The following is a 21,942-nucleotide window of genomic DNA, read 5'->3' as shown; positions in this document are numbered from 1 at the left end:
GGGGCCCGGCGCGGCCGCACTGCCCGCCCCCCCCCCCCCCCAAGGCCGGCCCTAACTGGCACTGTTCCTCATCTGGACAAAGGCAAGACAATGCGTTTGGGAGATAATGGCCCTCCTGAAGAGATTAAGTCAGGATTCCTTGCTACTTGGAATTGCATTAGGTGCCCCTGAACTTAAATTTCAGCATGGTTCTGAATTGAGAGAAGATAAGGCTGGAGGTACAAAGGCTACCGTGAGGAGAAGGAAAAGGCATTGAAGATTATCAGAACAGATGCCCCTTCTTTCACCTTTGGTCTTCTTCCCCGTTGCTATGTGCAAATTGTTTTCCTTATGTCTCGGTTAAAGTAGGGTTTCAGAGCACTAGAAGAACATGTACTATTGCAGGAACTGTCCCTTGACGAGGAGAAGACCCTAAGGCCATCTCCAACAGGATCTGCAAATCTAAAAATTCCCTTGTTCTATATAATTTATTTGCAATAAAAATTCACAAAAAGTGAAAATCATTTAAAAACCTCTTTCTGTTCTAGAGCTCAACAATAAAATAATATATGAAAATCAAAAAAAAATATTTCAGCTATTTAACAGTAAGAAAATGATGTAATACAACTCATATCCTTTTTATTTTTTAAAAAACTCCCCTAATTTTAATGGAACAACCAATACTGATGGTAATTCCTCAAATAGCACAGACCCACCCAGACTCGAACTAAGGGCTCACATTAGACGGGGGTTACCATCTCCGTTATTCTTCAATAAAAAATTCCTCAAATAGAATAAAGAAAAATCACATTTAACTTTAAATAAATAATTTTGTTTTAATGAATTATATTGTATCTAACCATATCCAAGTTGAAGTCTAATATACAATAATCAGTTTTTCAAATACGGAACTTCTAAACAGTAGTCGTCAAATTAATTTCGTGTTTTCAGTCGAATTTTGATCCCTTGGATCCACCCCATGATTGCCGCGCTCCATCCCCTGCATGTTCTTTCATTCATCGTGGGCTCATTTTGTTTTGTTTGTGGGCTTTGGTCATGTTTCGTTTCGAGCTGGAAGAGTTCGATCCCGTGCGCGAAAGAGTCCGATTTAGCTCTAGGTGCTCGATTTGGTTCCATTATCTAGAAAAGCTGATATCATTGACTTCATTTTTTTTCTTTTTCTGTGTTTTGGTCGACGATCCTAGCGGCATTGCACATCAGTGAGGAATTTGTGGCCAGTGAAGTCCTGTCCTCGCCGATCAGGTGCACCCTTCCCCTCCCCCTGATTTGCTCGTGTCCATGGCTTATTCAATTTCTCTTGTATATCCGTGTGCCTAAGATACATTGCAGATAGTGCTTATTTGCCTTCCTCGCTACTATTGCCGCCGTGCTGTGCCTACTTGGTCTTCCCTGTTGTTTGTCTTTTTATTTTTAGCTGATTTGTTGGTGCCTTTGTGATACTAGGATGTGGTTTGGTTGAATCAGTGGGACATTTGGTTCGTGAATCATGAGGCTATATTCAATTGTGCAGATTTGGAACTGATCTTGGTTTCTTTTGGCCCTTGGTTATCATGTGCATGTTGAGTCTGAGCCTTCTGGGTTTCGAAATTGTTGCTAATGAATGGATTTTAGTTCAGGTTATAGGCAGTGATGTCGTGAGATGATGATGATCTTTTGGTATATCAGCTAAGTAGGCTTTTGTTAGTGTTTTGATTTGTTTTTGTCAGTAGTTCATTCACTTATCGAGTTACATTACCGGACCTTCCTACTTACACATAGCATCTATAGTTTTACAGTTTTGTGATCTGTAAAATTTCGAAAATTGTTGTAGATGGCTTGAAAGAAGTGGTAATCATTGGGTTTTTCTACCACTGAGAGCAAATCTTGCTCTGATTTTTCAGGGAATGTGAGAGCTGTGACGAGCTAGCAACCTAGCAGATGATAGTGATTCAGAGCTGAGTTAGAACGACAATATTGATGCAAGTTTAAACAACTTCTAGTTTTTTAAGTTTTAATACTTTCTGAATTTTCTGGTTTTATGTCCTCTGATTTTGGATATGATTGCTTACTTAAGTTTGATAAGTGTGTTGTGTGAGACACTGTCAGTTTGTTTTACTACTATTGATATAGTACTCAAATACAAACCGATACCATTAAGTACCTAATCTATCCATTTAGTATTAGGCATTTCCATTGTCGGATATGTCCAACTTTGAAGGAAATTGACGAAGAAGCAGGATATATCTTGAATTTATGATATTTTCAGAAATGGTCTTGTACAGTCAGAGGACAACATCATGACTTCATGAGTCATGTCCTACTGTCGCTTTGCAAGGTAACATTTTGCTCCTTGTATTTTTTTATCATACGTTGTTATTGCTCTCGGTTTACTGGCAGTTTTTAGTTGATGAATTTTGTAACTTGCAGTCTAAATGTGAGAAATCAAGTTAAAATATATTTTGATTTATGTGTGATGAGTAATTGATAAGGATGTTGATTTAGTTTGATGATTTGTGGGACTACATGATCATATCTATATATTGCAATTATAATCATGACTAGCTAAAGTTATAGAAAAAAATAGAGTTGGAGATACGTTTGTACTTATCCTATGATGTGCAAGTGATGGATGCAACTTGACAGTTGATAACGGGATGATGGGGCTAAGCGGGATGTTTGGTGTCGAACGATCAAAATTGATCCTGGCTGTACACGTGGAGATTAAGCAAATCATGAGAAGACGGATGAAGACCGTGTAGACAAAATCAAGCGAAAGAGATGCTGGTGCAAGTGATAAGGTGGTCCAAGAGATCGGGAGTGGGAGAGACTTGCCGGCAGTCAAGATCGCAAAACGGAGTAACGGGTCGACATTATGATGCTTGTTTAAGGTGTAAGTAAGTGGCTGTGAGTCACGCTTTGAGAAGCGTGCAAGACAGTTTCGCGGTTTGATCTTAAAACCGTGGAAGAATTTAGTGTACGTGGTATCATCGCGAAGCTTATATTAAGGCAAAATTAAGTCATGAAGGCGTCATAGGTGTCCGATGGATAAGAAAAAAGATAGACAAAAATACTCTCGGTGGTAGGTAAGAGTGTATTGGAGGATATGGATATTTTAGAAACAATGTAAGAAACTCAAGTGTAAGGAACCTAGGCTATAAATAGAGGTGGAGTGCTGGTTGCGCCCTTTAAGCCATCCATTTGGGAGCTTTGAGTTAGAGTTTTAGATGAGAAGAATATGCGAGTTTAGCCTATATATTAGGTGAGAGTTTTGTGTGAAAAACATTTTGTAATCCGCTGAAAATAGGGCTATCCTTTGGAAGTTATGAAGTTTATGTTTCCTCCGATGCTTGTATTCATCTCCTTCTAGTTTTTCTCTATTGCCTCTCTTGCTTTGTTGCGAGTTTTTTTCTTTTTGGATGTAATTTTTATTTTGGTTATTGTGCTGAAATTTTTTCTACAAATGATCGACTTAATGATTAATTAAAATACTATTTGGACGGTTCCCCATACGGATTAATTCTTGCGGAAAAATATTTTTGGAGAGAAATTTGAGTGGTCACCGGATTATCCGGTGAGGGGCTCAAAGAGCACTGTCGAAGCATTTAACAGAGATGCAGGTTTTTGAGGCTAGAGCTATTCTACACACCAGAGGGTTCACCAAACTATTTAACAAGTCTGTGCAAAATGGTGTATGGTGGAGTTACACACATCGGAAGGTCTGGTGTTGGAGTAGGATGATCACCGGAGCATTTTTCCAGAGGAGTTCCAGAGCAGAGAAGTATGTACACACCGGATGGTCTGGTGTTTGTACTGGTGTAAGCACCGGATCATCCGGTGTTCATATTTTTGTTGCGACTATCATTTTCAATTGGGATTTGATTTAGCCTAACTTTTGATGAAGTTATATGGATTTAAATATACATGTTTGCTTGTCTAATAATGTGCAGGTGTTGGATGCAACTTGGTGGCTGATAGCGGGAAGGTCGGGCCAAAGCAGGGTGCTTAGTGCCAATTGATTGAGGAGGTTGAGCGGAGTCAAGGACGATCTTAGCTGTGCACATGGAGGTCAAGCAAAGCTTAAAAAGAAGGATGAATACGACGCATTGACAAAGTCAAGAGGGAATGCCGATGCAAGTGATAAGGTAGCCCAAGGGATCAGGAGCGGAACAGATTTACCGGCGGTCAAGATCATAAGACTGAATACACATGTCGACATCGGGATGCTTGTTTGAGGTCAAAGCAACCAGTTGTGAGTCATGCTTTGAGAAGCGTATGAGGTGGTTTCGCGGTTTGGTCTTAAAACCGTGGGAGGATGGAATGCACGTGGCATCATCGTGAAGTTAGCGTCGAGGTGAAGCTAAGTCATGAATGCGTCACAACCGTTCGATAGAAGGAGCAAAAAATAGACCAAAATGCCCTGGTGGTAGGTATAAAACTATTGTAAGCGAGGGATATTTTGGGAACAAGGAAGTTTAAGGGCTAAACTACCTTCCTAGGCCTATAAATATAGGGGTAGGGCTGCAAAGCGTTGAACCAGCTATTTGAGAGCCTAGTGATAGGTTTTGGAGGAGATGAGATGATAGGTTTAGCCTTGTAATAGGTTAGAACTTTTGTGAGAGGAACACATCTTGTAATCTGGCTAAAGTAAGGCTGACTTATGTGTTTAATGGAGTTAAACTTCAAACATGAGCGTGTGTTCATCTCTTTCTAGTCTCTTTCTTTTGGTTCCTTTATTTTCCTTGCAAGTTTTTCTTTTTCAATTGTGATTTTTGTTCTTCTTTTTGAGCTGCAGTATTTCCACCCTTGTGAAATTAATCTCTTTGTTGCTAGGGGTACAAAATACACATACAATAGTGCGAATTTAGGTCTAACATTCTCTTGCTTCTAAGTCATCAATTTAGAGGGGTTTTTTTTTTACCAGTGACCATCTTTTGAGTTTCTTTTAAAGTTGCAGGCTTTTTTGTGACTAGAGTTATGGAATGGTCTTAATTGGAACCATGTGTTCATATCTTATCCATAGAGTCACAAGTAATCGGTCATTTTCGTTGTCTCTCTCTATTTGCTTGAATTTTTTAGGTGTATTGGGTAAAACAAGGAATAGACCATCAGTTTCTTAAGGTGTCTATTCACCTCTCTCTAGGCGCCTATTCGTCTCTCTCTAGTCGTCACTCTCGATCCCATACTTATTGTGGAAACTCTGGTTTGGCAAGTTTCGGGTTGAGGCCAACTTTGCTTGTCTGAGAGTTGGAGCTTGGAATTAGCGTGGTGTTCGCTGGGCTTGTGCTAAGGCCAGCTCTAGCAGAGACGGCAAGCGCCAGTCGTGATGGAGCTGGAGTGCCCGATCTTTCGGTGAGAGGGATAACTTCGATTTTGTGGAGGAGGTGACTCTCGCGATCCGACTACGAACGAACAGGTCGTGGCGCCTTAGCAATCGCTGAACCAACTCCAAATGGTTATTGACCTTGCTGGTGGCAAGATCAACCTGAACACGAGGTTCTATTCCTGCAAGCAATCGAAGAACAAGCAAGAACAAGATGAAGGCAAAACTGAATATCAATCGCTCACGAATTGGGGTTCACAATGGCTGTCCACAGGTGGCCGCTGAGCACAACTGCAGCACAGGACGTTTGCACAATGGCTAAACTTATCAAAGAAAACCCAAGCAAAAGAGGGGGCGCAGCCCCTGGCTAAATAGGGGGAGGAGGCGTGAGGAAGGTAGGCGCCCAGCCTGCCCACAAGGCAGGGAATAGGCGCCCAAACAGCCACACGCCATCTCCTTAATCCCCTTTCCTGATTTAGGTGGCGCAGCACCTTCCTGGTTATTTCTTGACAAAACTAAAAACACATAGGTGGCCAGCACCTAGACATTATTCTGGGCAGGTTCATCATGAGCATAGATGGCGCATGCACTTAGGAAACTTCTGGTCCTTCATTCTTCAAAATCATCACGAAGTTTAATTCACGTGCACGAGCTCGAGTGAGTGGTCCTGGTGGCGCCTGTGCTGGTTCAGTTGGAGTAGCCATTCCCGTGTCGGGGTTGATGTCCTCATCATCCTCCCCTTCTTGAATCGAAGTCGTCCTCGACGGCAGCTCCTCATCCTCGCCCGCATATGGTTTCAAATCTGCAACATTAAAACTAGAGGAAACACCATATTCTGCAGGCAGGTCAAGTATATAAGCATTATCATTAATTTTCTTTAACACCTTGAAGGGACCAGCAGCACGTGGCATCAGCTTAGACCTGCGCAAAGTAGGAAAGCGATCCTTGCGCAAATGCAACCAAACCAAGTCACCAGGTTCAAAAGTAACAAGTTTACGTCCTTTACTACCAACAGCCTGATTTTTAGCATTAGTGTGTGCAATGTTCTGCTGCGTTTGCTCATGGATGTCCAACATTTGTTTAACACGTGCAACAGCATCTACATGTTGGGCGTCCAAAGGATCAAAGGACAGCAAGTCAATTGGCGCCCGTGGAATGTAACCATAGACAACCTGAAAAGGGCACATTTTCGTGGAGGAATGTGTAGCACGATTGTAAGCAAACTCGACATGGGGCAAGCAATCCTCCCAAAGTTTCAGATTCTTGTCTAACACAGCCCTAAGCATGGTACATAAGGTTCTGTTCACAACCTCAGTTTGCCCATCTGTTTGTGGGTGACAAGTGGTGCTGAAAAGCAATTTAGTTCCTAGTTTATTCCAAAGAGATCTCCAAAAATGACTTAGGAACTTAGCATCGCGATCTGAGACTATTGTATTTGGAACACCATGTAAACGAATAATCTCACGAAAGAACAATTCAGCAACGCTGCTAGCATCATCAGTTTTATGACATGGTATGAAGTGAGCCATTTTAGAGAATCGATCAACAACCACAAAGATACTATCCCTCCCCTTCTTAGTTCGAGGTAAGCCCAAAACAAAATCCATAGAAATATCGAGCCAAGGAGAAGTAGGGACAGGTAACGGCATATACAAACCGTGGTTGTTCAGGTGTGACTTAGCTTTCTGGCACGTGGTGCAGCGTGCAACAAAGCGCTCCACGTCGCGGCGCATCTGGGGCCAAAAGAAGTGTGCGGCCAGAATCTCCTGTGTCTTGTAAACGCCAAAGTGTCCCATGAGGCCGCCACCATGCGCTTCCTGCAACAGCAAAAGACGAACCGAGCTTGCTGGAATACATAGCTTGTTAGCGCGGAACAAGAACCCATCGTTTACATGGAATTTACCCCATGGTTTACCATCCTTGCAATGCATCATGATGGCCTTAAAATCAGGATCATCGACGTATTGTTCTTTCACAGTTTGTAAGCCAAAAATTTTAAAGTCTAACTGGGACAGCATGGTGTATCTACGCGACAAAGCATCAGCAATAATGTTGTCTTTCCCGTTCTTGTGTTTGATGATGTAAGGAAAAGACTCTATGAATTCTACCCACTTAGCATGCCGACGGTTCAGATTGGTTTGGCTACGAATATGTTTTAAAGCCTCATGATCAGAATGAATAATAAACTCGCGAGGCCATAAATAATGCTGCCAAGTTTGTAGAGTGCGAACCAAAGCGAAAAGTTCTTTGTCATAAGTTGAATAATTCAGACTAGCACCGCTTAATTTTTCGCTAAAGTAAGCCACTGGTTTTCCCTCTTGAAGCAAAACACCGCCCAACCCAATACCACTAGCATCGCATTCAAGTTCAAACATCTTATTGAAATCAGGAAGCTGTAGTAAGGGGGCATGTGTCAACTTATCTTTTAGGATGGTGAATGCCTCTTCTTGTGCCGTACCCCAGGAGAAAGGAATGCCCTTTTTGGTGAGCTCATGCAACGGGGCGGCAATGGAGCTGAAATCACGCACAAACCGTCGGTAGAATCCTGCAAGCCCAAGAAAACTCCGAATCTGCGTAACTGTCGTCGGCGTGGGCCAGCTCTGGATGGCGTCAATCTTGCTGCTGTCCACCTCAATGCCCTGTGGAGTAACAACATAGCCAAGAAACGACACACGTTGTGTGCAGAAGTTGCACTTTTCCAAGTTACCAAATAAACGGGCAGCGCGCAAAGCATCAAAAACAGCACGCAAATGTTCCAAATGCTCTTCCATAGACTTGCTGTAAATCAGAATATCATCGAAATAAACAACCACAAACAGTCCTATGAACGGCCTCAAAACTTCATTCATTAAGCGCATAAATGTGCTGGGAGCATTAGTCAATCCAAACGGCATAACTAACCATTCATATAAGCCAAATTTTGTTTTAAATGCCGTTTTCCATTCATCCCCAAGTTTCATTCTAATCTGGTGGTACCCGCTACGCAAATCGACCTTGGAGAATATAACAGCACCGCTAAGCTCATCAAGCATATCATCAAGGCGAGGTATAGGATAGCGATAACAAATCGTGATATTGTTAATCGCGCGACAATCTACGCACATGCGCCAGGTACCATCCTTCTTTGGAACAAGTAAAACAGGAACAAAGCAAGGGCTAAGAGACTCACGAATGTAGCCCTTATCAAGTAACGCTTGGACTTGGCGCTGAATCTCCTTTGTTTCAGCGGGATTGGTACGGTACGGGGCGCGGTTGGGAAGCTGGGCGCCTGGGATGAGGTCGATCTGGTGCTCAATGCCGCGAATGGGAGGAAGACCTGGTGGTAACTCCTTCGGAAACACATCGGCATAGTCCTGCAAAAGCTTAGTAACAGCAGGGGGTATGTCCAAAGATGGCGCATCATCTAGTGAAAACAGCACATGAGAGCATACAAGCGCATAGCATGGCAGATTATCATCACGTACTTCATCGAAATCAGATTTAGTGGCTAGCAAAACAGGAGCTTTCAGTTTAATCTCGTTTTGTATGTGCGGTTGCTGCTGGTGTTGTTTAGCTCTAGCGATGTCATCTTTTACAATCTGTTCAGGGGTCATTGGATGAAGAATTATTTTCTTGCCCTTAAACATCAAAGAGTAATGGTTTGTGCGACCATGATGTAAGCTATCCGTATCATATTGCCAAGGCCTACCGAGCAGCAACGAACAGGCTTCCATGGGAACAACATCGCAATCGGCATAATCATGATAGGACCCCATAGAGAAATGAACACGTACCGAGCGTGTTACCTTGAGTTTGCCGCCCTGGTTTAGCCATTGAATATGGTAGGGGTGTGGGTGTGGGCGCGTTGAGAGAAACAACTTCTCCACCAGATCCGTGCTTGCCAAGTTGTTGCAGCTGCCGCCGTCAATAATGATGCGAACAGATCATTCTTGCACAACGCCTTTGGTGTGGAACAAGGTGTGGCGCTGGTTCTGCTCTGGTTGTGCAACCTGCGTGCTGAGAACGCGCTGCACAACAAGACTCTCATACTTGTCGGCGTCAGTGGCAGCCACATGTTCTTCTTCGGTTCCTGCAACGTCAGTGGCAAGCATAGCATATATGGTTTCTTCGGAATCACTAGCTGAAGAATACTCACCATTGTCACGTATAATCAGCGTGCGCTTGTTGGGGCAGTCCCGTATCACGTGACCAAAACCTTTGCAGCGATGGCATTGAATGTCCTTGGTGCGTCCAGAGGAAGAGGCGCCCTTTGTTGCTTGATGTGGCGCTGGAGTTTTTGCTGCTGCCTTGTCACTCGGAGTGCCGCTAGGTGGAGATGGCGCTGCTGGGTGTGACACGGCCACAGGCTTAGGGGCTGAGTGGAACGACGTGGTGCGACCTGCAAAAGAGTTAGCATGTGTCCTCGCGTGTCGTCCCTGCACTTCACGTTCAGCTTTGCAAGCAAGATGGAACAAACGAGTAATATTATTGTACTCCTTATAATCAAGCACATCCTGAATTTCACGGTTTAAACCACCCAAAAAACGTGCCATAGCAGCATCATTGTTCTCAACTAAACCACAACGAAGCATACCAGTTTGCAGCTCCTGATAGTACTCTTCAACAGAGTTTGTACCTTGCCTTAAACGCTGTAGTTTATTAAGCATATCGCGAGCATAATATGAGGGAACAAATCTGTGGCGCATGAGAACTTTTAAAGCATCCCAAGTGGTAGGAATTTCAGTGGGATGTTTGCTGCCATGTTCGCGCCACCAAATAGAAGCAAAATGGGTAAACTCACTAGTAGCAGCTCTAACTTGATGTTGTGCAGGAAAAGCATGACATGCAAATTTTTGATCAACAGCAAGTTCCCACTCAAGATAAGCATCAGGATCATATTTACCATTGAATTCAGGTATAGTGAGTTTAATTTTAGAGAAAGAATCATCCTGGTTACGTACCACACGACGAGGTCCTCGCCGACGACGACGGTCCTGAGCGTCATGCTCGGTGTCGCCACCATAATCAGTGTCGCCTTGTACCTCACCAAGCTGCTGGGACAACTCCTCAAGCCGTGTCATGATGGTGTCGAGGCTGGTGTTGGTGGTGGCTTGGGCGGTTTTTAATTCCTGGAGCGCCGAACCGGCTTCAATTTGTGCTGTTTCAAGCTGACCAAGGCGCTCGTTGGTGACGTGAATGTCTTCAGCGAGGCCATCAACTTGGAGGCGCATTTGTCGCTCAAAATGCTGTATGATGCGCTTGGTACGAGGGGACTGTGGCATGGCGATCGCATCAGCTTGATCCCCCGAGGATCCTGCCATTGTTAGTGCAAAGAACAAGAGAACAAGGAACAAAATAGTATGTCCTACAGCTAGTGGAATGGGTTGCTGAACAGGGCGCTCAAACTAAAACCGTTATCAAGTTCTTACCCGTTCTTACCAAGCCAGCAGGGGTGACCTGCAACCAGCGGTGCAACCGATGAAGCTTGGATAGAGCGATTGCCAGAGGACACAACCTGCACGCTGTAGGGATTTGTGGAGCTATAGGAAAGTTTTACGTGGGAGCAAGGATTAGCACAATCAATCAGCAAATGCAAAGTTGAATAAGAGTGCAAACACGTAGCAAATGCTGCTGGAACCAAGTGAAAAACCGAACAGAATAGAGGCAAAGGAGGCGCGCAAAGGTGGAGAGGGCGCACCAAATCCCTGAACTAGGAAGGGGGCGCACAAGCTAGGATGTTGCTGCCTTCCAAAATCGAAGAGCCTGAATTAGAAAGCTGGGGCGCACCAAATATGGAGGTTCTGCTTGCCAAAAACAAAGATGCTGGATGAAGATATGGGGCGCACCAAATCGATTGCACTTCTTACACTTTCCCTTTTTTTTTGATTCTGCACCGTGCCTTTTCTTCTGTCCTTTTTTTTTTTTTTGATAACCAGATCAGGCGCCCCAAAATTTCCAAGCAGAAATGATCAAAACTTGCCAAAACGAAACCAGCAGGGGGGCGCACAAGATATGCTTTCCAAAACGAACCAAGCACAAATGGCAGGAAACCAACAGCAGCAATTAACTTCCAAAACAAGGAGGGGGGGGGGGAAACGCACCAGATTTGGTGGGATGGTTCTGATCTGGGCGGAACAGGGGGAGGGAAGAACGTGGTATGGATGAACGAAAGAAGAACGGCGGTGAACAGTGGAGACACGGAGCGACCAGCAACAAGTGACGCAAATGCACGCAAATTCAACAACACAAGATTACTGAATGAAAGTGCAAGGCCAAATGGTTCGGGGACAAGGTTCTAACCTGAATTTTTTTTTTTGTAGCTTTTCTGGTGGACGATAGGACGATGAACAACTCTCAAACTAAAGGGATAAAACTCGATAAAACTCACCGATCAACCTGTAATCTGATACCACTTGATGGAGCTGGAGTGCCCGATCTTTCGGTGAGAGGGATAACTTCGATTTTGTGGAGGAGGTGACTCTCGCGATCCGACTACGAACGAACAGGTCGTGGCGCCTTAGCAATCGCTGAACCAACTCCAAATGGTTATTGACCTTGCTGGTGGCAAGATCAACCTGAACACGAGGTTCTATTCCTGCAAGCAATCGAAGAACAAGCAAGAACAAGATGAAGGCAAAACTGAATATCAATCGCTCACGAATTGGGGTTCACAATGGCTGTCCACAGGTGGCCGCTGAGCACAACTGCAGCACAGGACGTTTGCACAATGGCTAAACTTATCAAAGAAAACCCAAGCAAAAGAGGGGGCGCAGCCCCTGGCTAAATAGGGGGAGGAGGCGTGAGGAAGGTAGGCGCCCAGCGTGCCCACAAGGCAGGGAATAGGCGCCCAAACAGCTACACGCCATCTCCTTGATCCCCTTTCCTGATTTAGGTGGCGCAGCACATTCCTGGTTATTTCTTGACAAAACTAAAAACACATAGGTGGCCAGCACCTAGACATTATTCTGGGTAGGTTCATCATGAGCATAGATGGCGCATGCACTTAGGAAACTTCTGGTCCTTCATTCTTCAAAATCATCACGAAGTTTAATTCACGTGCACGAGCTCGAGTGAGTGGTCCTGGTGGCGCCTGTGCTGGTTCAGTTGGAGTAGCCATTCCGGTGTCGGGGTTGATGTCCTCATCAAGTCGCATCAATGTGTATGCCGCCTCTGCTAGCCGTATCGGCCTCCAGCAGAGCTCATTTTCTGCGCTACAGTGATGTGGGCATCCATCATTGTAGCACACGGGAACGTCAAATTTGCCGATCGTCCGAAGGAGCAGCATCACTATGGCGAGCGGATGACTGTGAGTTCGGATGGATGAGGAGAGTAATAAAAGGTAGTAAATATGATAGATGCTGGAGATAACAAATAAAATATGGTGTAATAATGTTAGTGAATATTGTAACAGTATTATAAAAGGTGAATTTTAGATGGTCTGATAGGGAGAGGGCGAGCAAGTGATGCATGCATGCTCGCACAGTGAAAGACGCAGCCATGGAACATCTTTTCTAGAACTTGGTGTGCCGCACTGATGACCACCCCATTTACGTCCACGATGGCACGATACATTTGGCCGGCCGGTGCGTGAGCTCGAGTAGTGGAGTGGCCTCTAGTCTCGTCGCCAGATGTCAAAAGGTGCGTAGAAAATGCATCGTTGGCCACTGCAGAGCAGAGCACACCAACCCAATTACTCAGTGATGCATTTATTAAGAGGTAATAGTAAATACTACTAGCCACTAGATAAGAAAGATTAATAGCAAATGTCATCTTGATAACAGTGGCGACTCTCGTTTACCTTCGGTGTATGCGTTATCAGAATCGCTAGTGCACAATGAAATGTGTTCTGCTTAGGCAAATTTCAGCTTGGACCTGATTGCAACTGCAACAAGTGGTTGCTTTTACCGCCCTTTGGTAATCCATTTGACATGTGGCCGCTCAATCACTCGCAGCTACATAGCGCGTCACGGCAGCTTATGTTATTAAGCTTCTCTACACAGATACGATTCTTATCCGGAGTTTTACCACCAGTAGCTAAAGTGCTGAACAGAGACTTCTAAGACAGTGCATGCAAAAGTAGGCTGAACTACGAACGAGAATTGAAGGGATGCAGGCAAAGAGTCAGACTAACTTCCAAGCGATTTGACCATTCCCTGCTCTTTTTTCGCAACTTGCACGTAGAAAGCCTACCTCTCGTCAGAATCAATCACTCGCCACTGCCGTATATAAACTATCATAACACCGGAGCATGTCGTGATCGTGCGCCACTGGCGCGCAGGTCGACTGCAATTTCAGCAGTGGAGCTAGCCTTGTGTTGTTTCTCGGAGTCGCAGTATCCTAGAGGGCCAAATGTTTGGCAAGGCCATGCATGTGTGTGCCATGACAGACGGCGCCGTGATCAGTGCCAGGATAGTTCTACATCAGGACTTTTCAGCCGCCTAATACAACATTTAATTAAACACATATTTCATATGACTAGTTAAGTGTCCGTTCGTTATAACGAAAATAAAAATTATATAAGATGACATCAACCATATTTTCATGTACTTACGGTGATTTTAATATAACACCCTGAATTTCTACAAACCTAGATTGCTACCAACTACCAACTAAAAACCTAACAAATTCAAAAATTATTAGAAATTTCGGCATAATTTCCCCTAAAACTGCCGCTTCCCCTGCACAAACAAAATATGCACATAGAGCGCCGCCGTTCCTGCTGTATGCGGCCGTTGCGCGGCCATGCCGTCGCCCTCCCGTCAGCCGTCGCCCCTCGTGCCCGCACCATGTCACAGTTCGGCCGTCCGGCCGCGCTGCCGGGTTCCGCCGCTAGCCACCGGTCTCCAAAGTCATCGGAGCTACTGGGGCTGGGTGCTGCTGCTCGTTGTTGCCACGGTGCAGAGAAGAGACATGAGAAAAGGAAGAAGCAAGCAACTGGTGGAAGAACAGAGAAAGAAGAAAAAGGAAAGAAAAGAAAGAAAGGAGAAAAGGAAAAAAAGAAGAAGAAGAGGGATTTTCGTCGGATGCGTCATCGATTGGTGCTCCTCGTGTCAAGGGTAACCTTTGTGTAATCCTTAGTTGTTCCTAGTAGATGTTGATGGTCGGTATTGTTGCCGAAATCTAAGAAATACTTAGAGATGGTATATTGTTGAACTAAGTACTGCATGTTAATAAATAACACCCATAAACAACTGCATATGTTGAGTTGATATGTGAGCCAGCACCTCTACCTGTTTTGCTATGAGTCGCTGAGAGAAGCAACCACTTGATTTGCAGTCATTGGAGAGTAGACCATGTTCAATCATTGGAGAGAGTAGACCGTCCTGAATCTTTTTATGATGAAGGCAATGCTGCGGCTAATATTACCTGAAAGTGTGAGCTATTCAGGCATCGTGCGATCTGGCGGAAAAGAGGTACCATGCATTTCTGGAACCCTGCAGGTTGTGTAGCTTCCAATATCTCTTCCAACTCTCCCAAAAACCTCACCTCCTTGGAGCTGTTTGTGATGGGCCAATATTTCAATAGGCCTCTGATAACTGTATCTGCAAGTTTGCAGTCCTTTTCGACAAACTGGGTAATACAGTAAGACAGCTGCTGATGATACATCGAAATGCATTTTGGCTTGTGAAGCGGAATTAAAGCTCGAACAAGGAACAATTTGTGAAAGAGCTGATACACTACAGATTGAACTCAGTGAATAAATTTCTATTCCTTGTAAGGATTCCTGACATCACTTATCGGTGATGGGGTATAATCCGAAGGGCTGGGGAGAAGGCGGCGCACGGTAGGGACGGCAACGAGCGTGGAGAGATATCACACGACGACGACGGAGAAGAGCGCGAGTTGCAGGCATTGAACGATGCGGTTGGGAAGGAGACCGCGAGGGATATGACGAGCGGCATGAGCTTCGCGCCGGAGGCGAAGGGTGTTGAGGGGATCGGGATCGGGGTTGGAGCTAGGGGTTCGAGAGGTGAGGAGAGGCGGGAGGAGGTGATGACGAGGGATGGGGGAGAGGTGATGTTGCGGGGAGGAGAGTGAGAGGGAGGCGGGGAGGTGTAGGTGGCAGCGTTCGTGAGGAAGCTACGAGGAGGAAGAGGAGGCGGCGACGGAGGAAGGGAGGAGGGTGCGGAACGGGACAAGGAGCGGACGCTAGACGTGCAGTTCCCAACTATAGAGCGTGTGGGTGAGAATCGGGAGGGAGGGGGGGGGTAAAATGTTACGTATTTTTTAAAGTAGTAGAGAAATAGATATGTTAATTTTATATATAATTTCTTGAGTAAAAACTTTAAAATTTTGACCTAGAGAGAGATCAATGCACTTTTTTGAAAGACACCTTCTGAAACACGAGAATTTTCCTCGAAATCTACGGAAACTGACTTTCTTACAAAACTCATGTGTCTCAACATGTCGCTAGTGGTTATATAGGAGTATTAATTTAGCACTCCGGTGGAAGTAGAACAAGTTTGAAATACCATTTATACTTGAAAAGAACAAGCTCCAGAGTCCAGATAGTTTAAGATAGCAGAAGTTCCAAAAGAACAAGCGCCAAAGTTCAGATAATTTAAGATAGCAGAAGTGAAGACAAAGAAATGGAAAATCAGCACAAGGTCACTTAGTTTGGGAGATCCGCAACCATGCACGGGCTCCAAAAAGTATGAGCAAAGCACCCACGCCTTTCTTTGCTTAGAGTTTATGCTCAACAGTGTACTCGCCTTGAAGCAAACATGCTGCGGGCCTAATTTGCTGACCTTGGTCATACTACCAACGACCAGCCGCGCCGCTATTCACACCTGACCTTAAGACTAACTGGGATTTAGGTCTTAACTATTGCTTGATTGGTTTTTAAGGTTGGTTGCAAAGTCGCATTAAGCTCTGATCCACTAGCTCTGCGAACATGTCCCACATTTCGGCTGTATGCCTGTTCCTTTCAAATCATGTCGACCTGGAGTACAAAAATGCAACTGGCTGGATCTCGCTTAATCCTCATCCAAGATATATACCAAGCAAAAATTTGGCAGCAATAATAAAATCGAATATATGCATCCTTCTTGCCTTTTGTATGGTGCTGAAATGTTATACTGCTATCTATTACATGTAGCAGAGAAAAGCGCAATTATATGGTGAAAAGAAGTAATCTGCAACGTGTACAAACTAACACGCTTATATAATCATGTTTAGGGGTTTGGTTGTATTTTCATTCTGACAAATTAAGTTATAAAAAATTAATGCATGGTAAATTGATGGAGTAAAAATTAGCCTCTGCATCAGCAAGATGTCAACACGGATGCACGCAACAATTTTCTAAAATTATGCACTAAAATTCACATCCAAAAGGACTGAGTACCTGCAGCCTAGGAACCAGTAGCATGCTTATACCGCAATGCCTATAAATACCGGGGAGCTAGGAGCTATCCTTGCAGGCGCACTACTATAAGCACTGGCCACTGAAGTCACAGAATTCTCTGTGCTTAGCTAGCTCGAGCTACCAGCTATGGCGTCCAGGCAAACCTTCAGTTGCTATGTCACGGCCCTGTTGTTCTCTGCTGCTATTGTTTCAGCGCAGCTCTCCACTGATTTCTACGACGAAACATGCCCCGACGCGCTCGACATCATCGAGTCGGCCGTGAGAGCTGCTGTTTCCAAGGAGTCCCGCATGGGGGCGTCCCTGCTCCGCCTCCATTTCCACGACTGCTTTGTCAATGCAAGTGCCATAAGACACCTTCATAAGTCTCCTTTCATTCCAGTTTAGCCTTTCAATCTATATTTCCAAACTCCAGAATGCCACGGTGGCTATTATCTAGCTTGCCTTCTATAGGAAAACGATTTGCAATTTAAATTACCAAGTTAAGTTCATATCTGAATAGTTGCTCAATGGTCACTGCTGAAGAATTAGATGTTCTACGGTCTGTACTCTGAATATGGGTTTTGCGTAGCAGAGCAGGGTATGCAGGTTCAGTACTGTTACCTTGCTACGTCGGGTGCTCGACAAGTCAGTTAAAAAGTGGCGCGCACTCTGCAGCGTGCTTCAATTTTCAAACCAAGTCTTTGTCGTTTCTAGCAGATGGGTTAGTCTCCGAACAATTAAGAAGTATCTTTTCGAAGACTAACCATTGACAGCAAACTTTACAGGGTTGTGACGGGTCAGTGCTGCTCGACGACGCCCCAGGCTTCACCGGCGAGAAGACCGCGCAGCCGAACAAGAACTCCCTTCGCGGGTTCGAAGTGGTTGACGGCATCAAGGCGCAGCTCGAGGACGCCTGCAACCAGACGGTCTCCTGCGCCGACATCCTCGCCGTCGCTGCCCGCGATTCCGTCGTCGCCGTAAGTATCACATGGACAATTATCCATACCAAGACTAGTTACTTCTTTCCATGGTCAGGCTAACTGCTGCGTCTGCAGCTTGGCGGGCCTACGTGGGACGTGGAGCTAGGCCGGCGGGACGCGACGACGGCGAGCCTGGACGACGCGAACAATGACCTCCCGGCACCGACCTCCGACCTCGGCGACCTGATCAAGGCCTTCTCCAAGAAGGGCCTCAGCGCAGACGACATGATCGCGCTCTCCGGCGCGCACACGATCGGGCAGGCTCGTTGCGTCAACTTCCGCAGCCGTCTCTACAACGAGACCACCCTGGACGCGTCGCTCGCGTCTTCGCTGAAGCCGCGTTGCCCGAGGCCGGCCGGCACGGGCGACGACAACACCTCGCCGCTGGACCCGTCCACGTCCTACGTCTTCGACAACTTCTACTACAAGAATCTGCTGCGGAACAAGGGCCTTCTGCACTCGGACCAGCAGCTGTTCAGCGGCGGGTCCGCGGACGCGCAGACCACCGCGTACGCGTCGGACATGGCCGGGTTCTTCGACGACTTCCGCGACGCCATGGTGAAGATGGGCGGCATCGGCGTGGTCACTGGCTCCAGTGGCCAGGTCAGAGCGAACTGTCGGAAGGCGAACTGAAGTTAACAGGGAATATATCAGTCTCTGCAGTGTCGGACTTGTTAGTGCCATGATCAGTCATCAGTGCGTGTAGTGTGTTTGTGGTCTGCAGAAATGCTCCTTCTATGACGATGTAGTCTGCTTCGAACGGTTGTAGCACTACTCTCCAGAAATAACATGAAGGAATAAGACCGGTCTTGGATCATGGATGCCTTGTTTGTTTGCTAAATTTGATCAGATCAAGACGAATGACATCTTCGGTAGGGAGACAGTGTAAGAGGATGGGCTCTTCCCCTCGCCCGCCCAGCCCCTCGCCGGTGCTTCACCCGAGCCCGGCGTCCACCATCAATGCTCCCTCCTCTCCGCTGTCCCCGCTAGCCACTCCCTTCTTCCCCGGCTCCGCTATCGCAGGCAGGTCCAAGGTGCAGCGATGGCTGCACGATTCCCCGGCTTCCGCGTCCTCGGCCGGAAGCCCCCCCTCGCTGGTGGTTGGTGTCGCTGGGGAGCCGGTGGTGGTGCGCGCCGGGTGTGCTGCCCTGGTTCCCCAGCCCTCCTCGCCGGCTCGCCCGGCCCTCCCACCCCTTGACTCCTTCAAGGATACGCGAAGCCCCCCTCGCAAAGCCCGTCGGGGTAGTGAGTGCACGGTCCCTGACCGTGGTTGTCCCCGGCGCCTGTCCGCGCTGGTCGCGCCTTCACCGGTGGTTGAGGACGGCTGGACGGTTGTGGAGCGCCGTCGTCGGGTTCGGCAGCGGGGTCGTGGGCTCGGCCGGCGTCATCCTGCGCCTCGTCGGGCTCTTGCGGCTGTGTTAGATGGGCGCTGCCTCAACTGCTTCTCATGGAATCACCGTCGGGCGGCTTGCCGTCTGCCCCCTAGGTGCTTACGGTGCAAGGGCTTCCGTCATCAGGCCAAAGACTGTAAGCGCCGGCGCTCCCACTCCTCTGGCTCCCACTCCTCTGGCTCCGGTGATTTTGGCCATGTTAGGGTGCTCTGGCGTCTCCCGGAGGGTTCGGCTACTCCTGAGGCTTCGTCCGGTAATGCCGCCTCCACGCCTTCCGTCTCCTCTGGTCGTGGTTTCAGCTCCACCCCCACGGGCTCCGCAGCTTTGGGCCCCACCCCTCCGGCCTCCCCGCCGCGGTTGGTTCAGCGCTCTCCGCCGGTTAGGCCCACCCTTGGTGCTTCTACCTCCATCACGTCGGAGGCCAACTGCTCCGATCCGGTGGCAGTGCCCTGGCGCTGCGTTGTGCCGTGGTCAGCCGAGCTGGCCGCTGCGGAAGGGGACCTGCGCTGGGCGCTCCTCGCCTACGCGGATGGTGCTCGTCGGGGTTGTCTGCCCCGGCAGCTTGCCTCCTCCATCTCCCGTTCGCTGGAGGTGCCGGGTGCTGAGTTCTCGGTCAAGACCTCCTTCCCAGACAATTTCCTCATTATCTGCCAGTCGCAGCGGGCGCGGGACTCCATCCTGGCTGCCAGTGGTCGGCTCTTGGCCGGCGGCGGCTCGTGGTTCTTCCGGCCCTGGACGCGTCTAGCTTTCGCGTCGGCCGGCACTCTTCCCTTTCGGGTCGTCCTATCTCTGCGCGGTGTTCCGCCGCACGCGTGGTCGGTTTCTACGGCTCAGCGTCTCCTCGCCGGCGTCTGTTCGATCGAGGGGACGGAGCCGACCTTTGGGGCAGTTCATCATTCAGATTTTCATGTCTTGCGTGTTGTCGGGTGGTGCGATCGTCCGCAGGATATCCCCAGCTCCATCGTCTTGGATGTCTCCGAGCCGCCCGCGCCCGTCGGTGACGATGGCCTTCGGCCCCTCAGTATGGAGATGAAGTTTCTCAGGTACTCTGTCGAGGTCCGAATCTTGTCGGTGGCGGAATACCGTCTTCCTTCTTCGTCCAGCAGCGATGGGTCCCTTCCGTCGGATGATGGCGACGGCGGGTTTGGCGGCAGCTTCCCGAGCAGCTTGGGCCGGTCCGGGATTCCTCGTGGACGGCGGTTGTCCGTGCTCCCGCTTCCGCCAACGCCGGCGGGTGCCTTCGCGGCCGGCGTTGTGCAGTGCGGCGGCGTGCGGTGGGCGGCAGGCGTCCTTCCGTCCTCTTCGGTCTGCGTGCCAATCCGGTTCGGCTCCTTCTCAGCTGCCTCGGTCACCGCGCCCACGCCTGCGCCCCGCGGTGCGGGCAATTCGTCACTTGCTCCTCTGTTTCCGGCCGGGGCGCCAGGCGGAGAGGGCTCCCGCGTTCGGTCCTGTCCAATCAAGCCCATGCTGCCCCGTGAGCCCTTGCCCATGCTGTCCCGTGACGTCTTGCCGTTCAGGGGCTACGACCCTATGGCGGACGAGGCTGTTCCTCGGGTGGCGGGCCAATTTCTTAGCCTGCCCTCCGGGTCTTGTCGGTCCTTGGTGCTCGCCGCCGGGTCTACGCCATCCCGTTACTCTAGACCGCGCCTCGTGAAGCTCTGCTACTTTAGGCGTCGCTTTCGCACGTCTTCTGCTGTGTGTCAGCCTCCGCCGAACCCTGCTTCCCTCTCTGAGGTTTCGGGGTGTCAATCACCGAGTCTTCCCGCGCTCCTGCTAGCTCCGGAACAATTGGGCCATTCTTCGCCTGCTTCTGCCTTGGCTCGCGTTGGGTCTCTGCGGCCTGGCCCATGTTCGGCTTCAACTCGAAGAAATCTTCGCCCAGACGCGCGCCGAGGCTCTACTCGTCCCTGCTTTCGAGGGTCCCCAGCTCGTCGTTCTCCTCTGCTGGCTTCTCGGCGCGGCAGCTTTTCCTCTGACGAGGCCTCCATTGCTCCTATCGTCTATCGTTCTGAGTCTGAGACGTCTGAGACAGCTGCCTCGGCTCCTGTGCCAAACTCCTCTTCGCCTTCTTCAGGCGCTCTGGCTGCTGTTGTTTCCGCCACGCCAGGCGATCGGCCGCCGCGGTCCGCCCCGGCGGAGATTATGGAGTTCTTGGCCAGCCTCACTAAGGAGATTCCCGCTCCGTTGGTACCGCCTGCGTGCAGGTCCGCCTCTCTCACTCCTGTGGGCGGGGCGCTGAGGAGAAGCGGCCGCTTGGCAGCCAAGACTGGCACTGCGGCTGTCCGTCCGTCTAAACGCGGTGAGGTTCTGCTAATGCGGCGCCTAGGTCTGCTCCATGCGGATGAGGTGGTCACGCCGAAGCTGCGCCAATCCTACGCCTCGTTGTTCGACCAACCGCTGTCCTCTCAGCACATTCAGGCTCTTCGGGACATCTTCCCCAGTTCTGCTTTGCCTCTCCCGGCTTCGGTGGACGACGCCGAGACGTCAGACTGCTAAAGCGCTGGCCGGCTGTTGCGTGCGCTCGTATGGAAAACCACAACATACTCAGCTGGAATGTCCGCGGGCTTAATAGCAAAGCACGGCGGGATGTTGTCCGTACGTTAGTTAGCGACTACAATGTGTCTCTTGTCTGCCTTCTTGAAACTAAGCTGGATGTAATCTCCAACGTCCTCGTCAATGAGATTTGTGGTCCTGCCTTCCAGGATTTTTTCTACCTTCCTGCTTCGGCTACCAGAGGGGGCATTCTTGTGGCCGGCCGTCCACCGTTCTCCCTGTCGCTTGTCCACCTCGGGCGTTTCGCGGTTACTGTATCGGCGTCCTCGACGGTGGATGGATCCTTCCGTCTGACAGCGGTTTACGGTCCTACTGACAATGGTCTGAAGGAGTCATTCCTCGCCGAGCTTACGGATGTGCGCCAGAACTCTCCTGAGCCGTGGTTGGTGCTAGGGG

General features: G+C 48.5%; 1 protein-coding gene across 1 annotated transcript; it reads left to right on the top strand.

Moving 5' to 3' along the window:
• The first annotated feature begins 16,707 nt into the window (after window positions 1-16,707).
• LOC133923689 (peroxidase 2-like) lies at window positions 16,708-18,410 on the top strand. Its single transcript, XM_062368976.1, has 3 exons — window positions 16,708-16,979; window positions 17,408-17,599; window positions 17,678-18,410. The coding sequence occupies exons 1-3, from the start codon at window positions 16,770-16,772 to the stop codon at window positions 18,233-18,235; spliced, it is 960 nt and encodes a 319-aa protein (XP_062224960.1). The 5' UTR covers window positions 16,708-16,769; the 3' UTR covers window positions 18,236-18,410.
• Window positions 18,411-21,942: the final 3,532 nt, after the last annotated feature.

Source organism: Phragmites australis, chromosome 7 (genome assembly GCF_958298935.1).
Source record: "Phragmites australis chromosome 7, lpPhrAust1.1, whole genome shotgun sequence".
NCBI classification, from domain to species: domain Eukaryota; kingdom Viridiplantae; phylum Streptophyta; class Magnoliopsida; order Poales; family Poaceae; genus Phragmites; species Phragmites australis.
The sequence above is the reverse complement of the archived record's forward strand: the minus strand, read 5'-3'. Positions and strand labels throughout refer to the sequence as shown.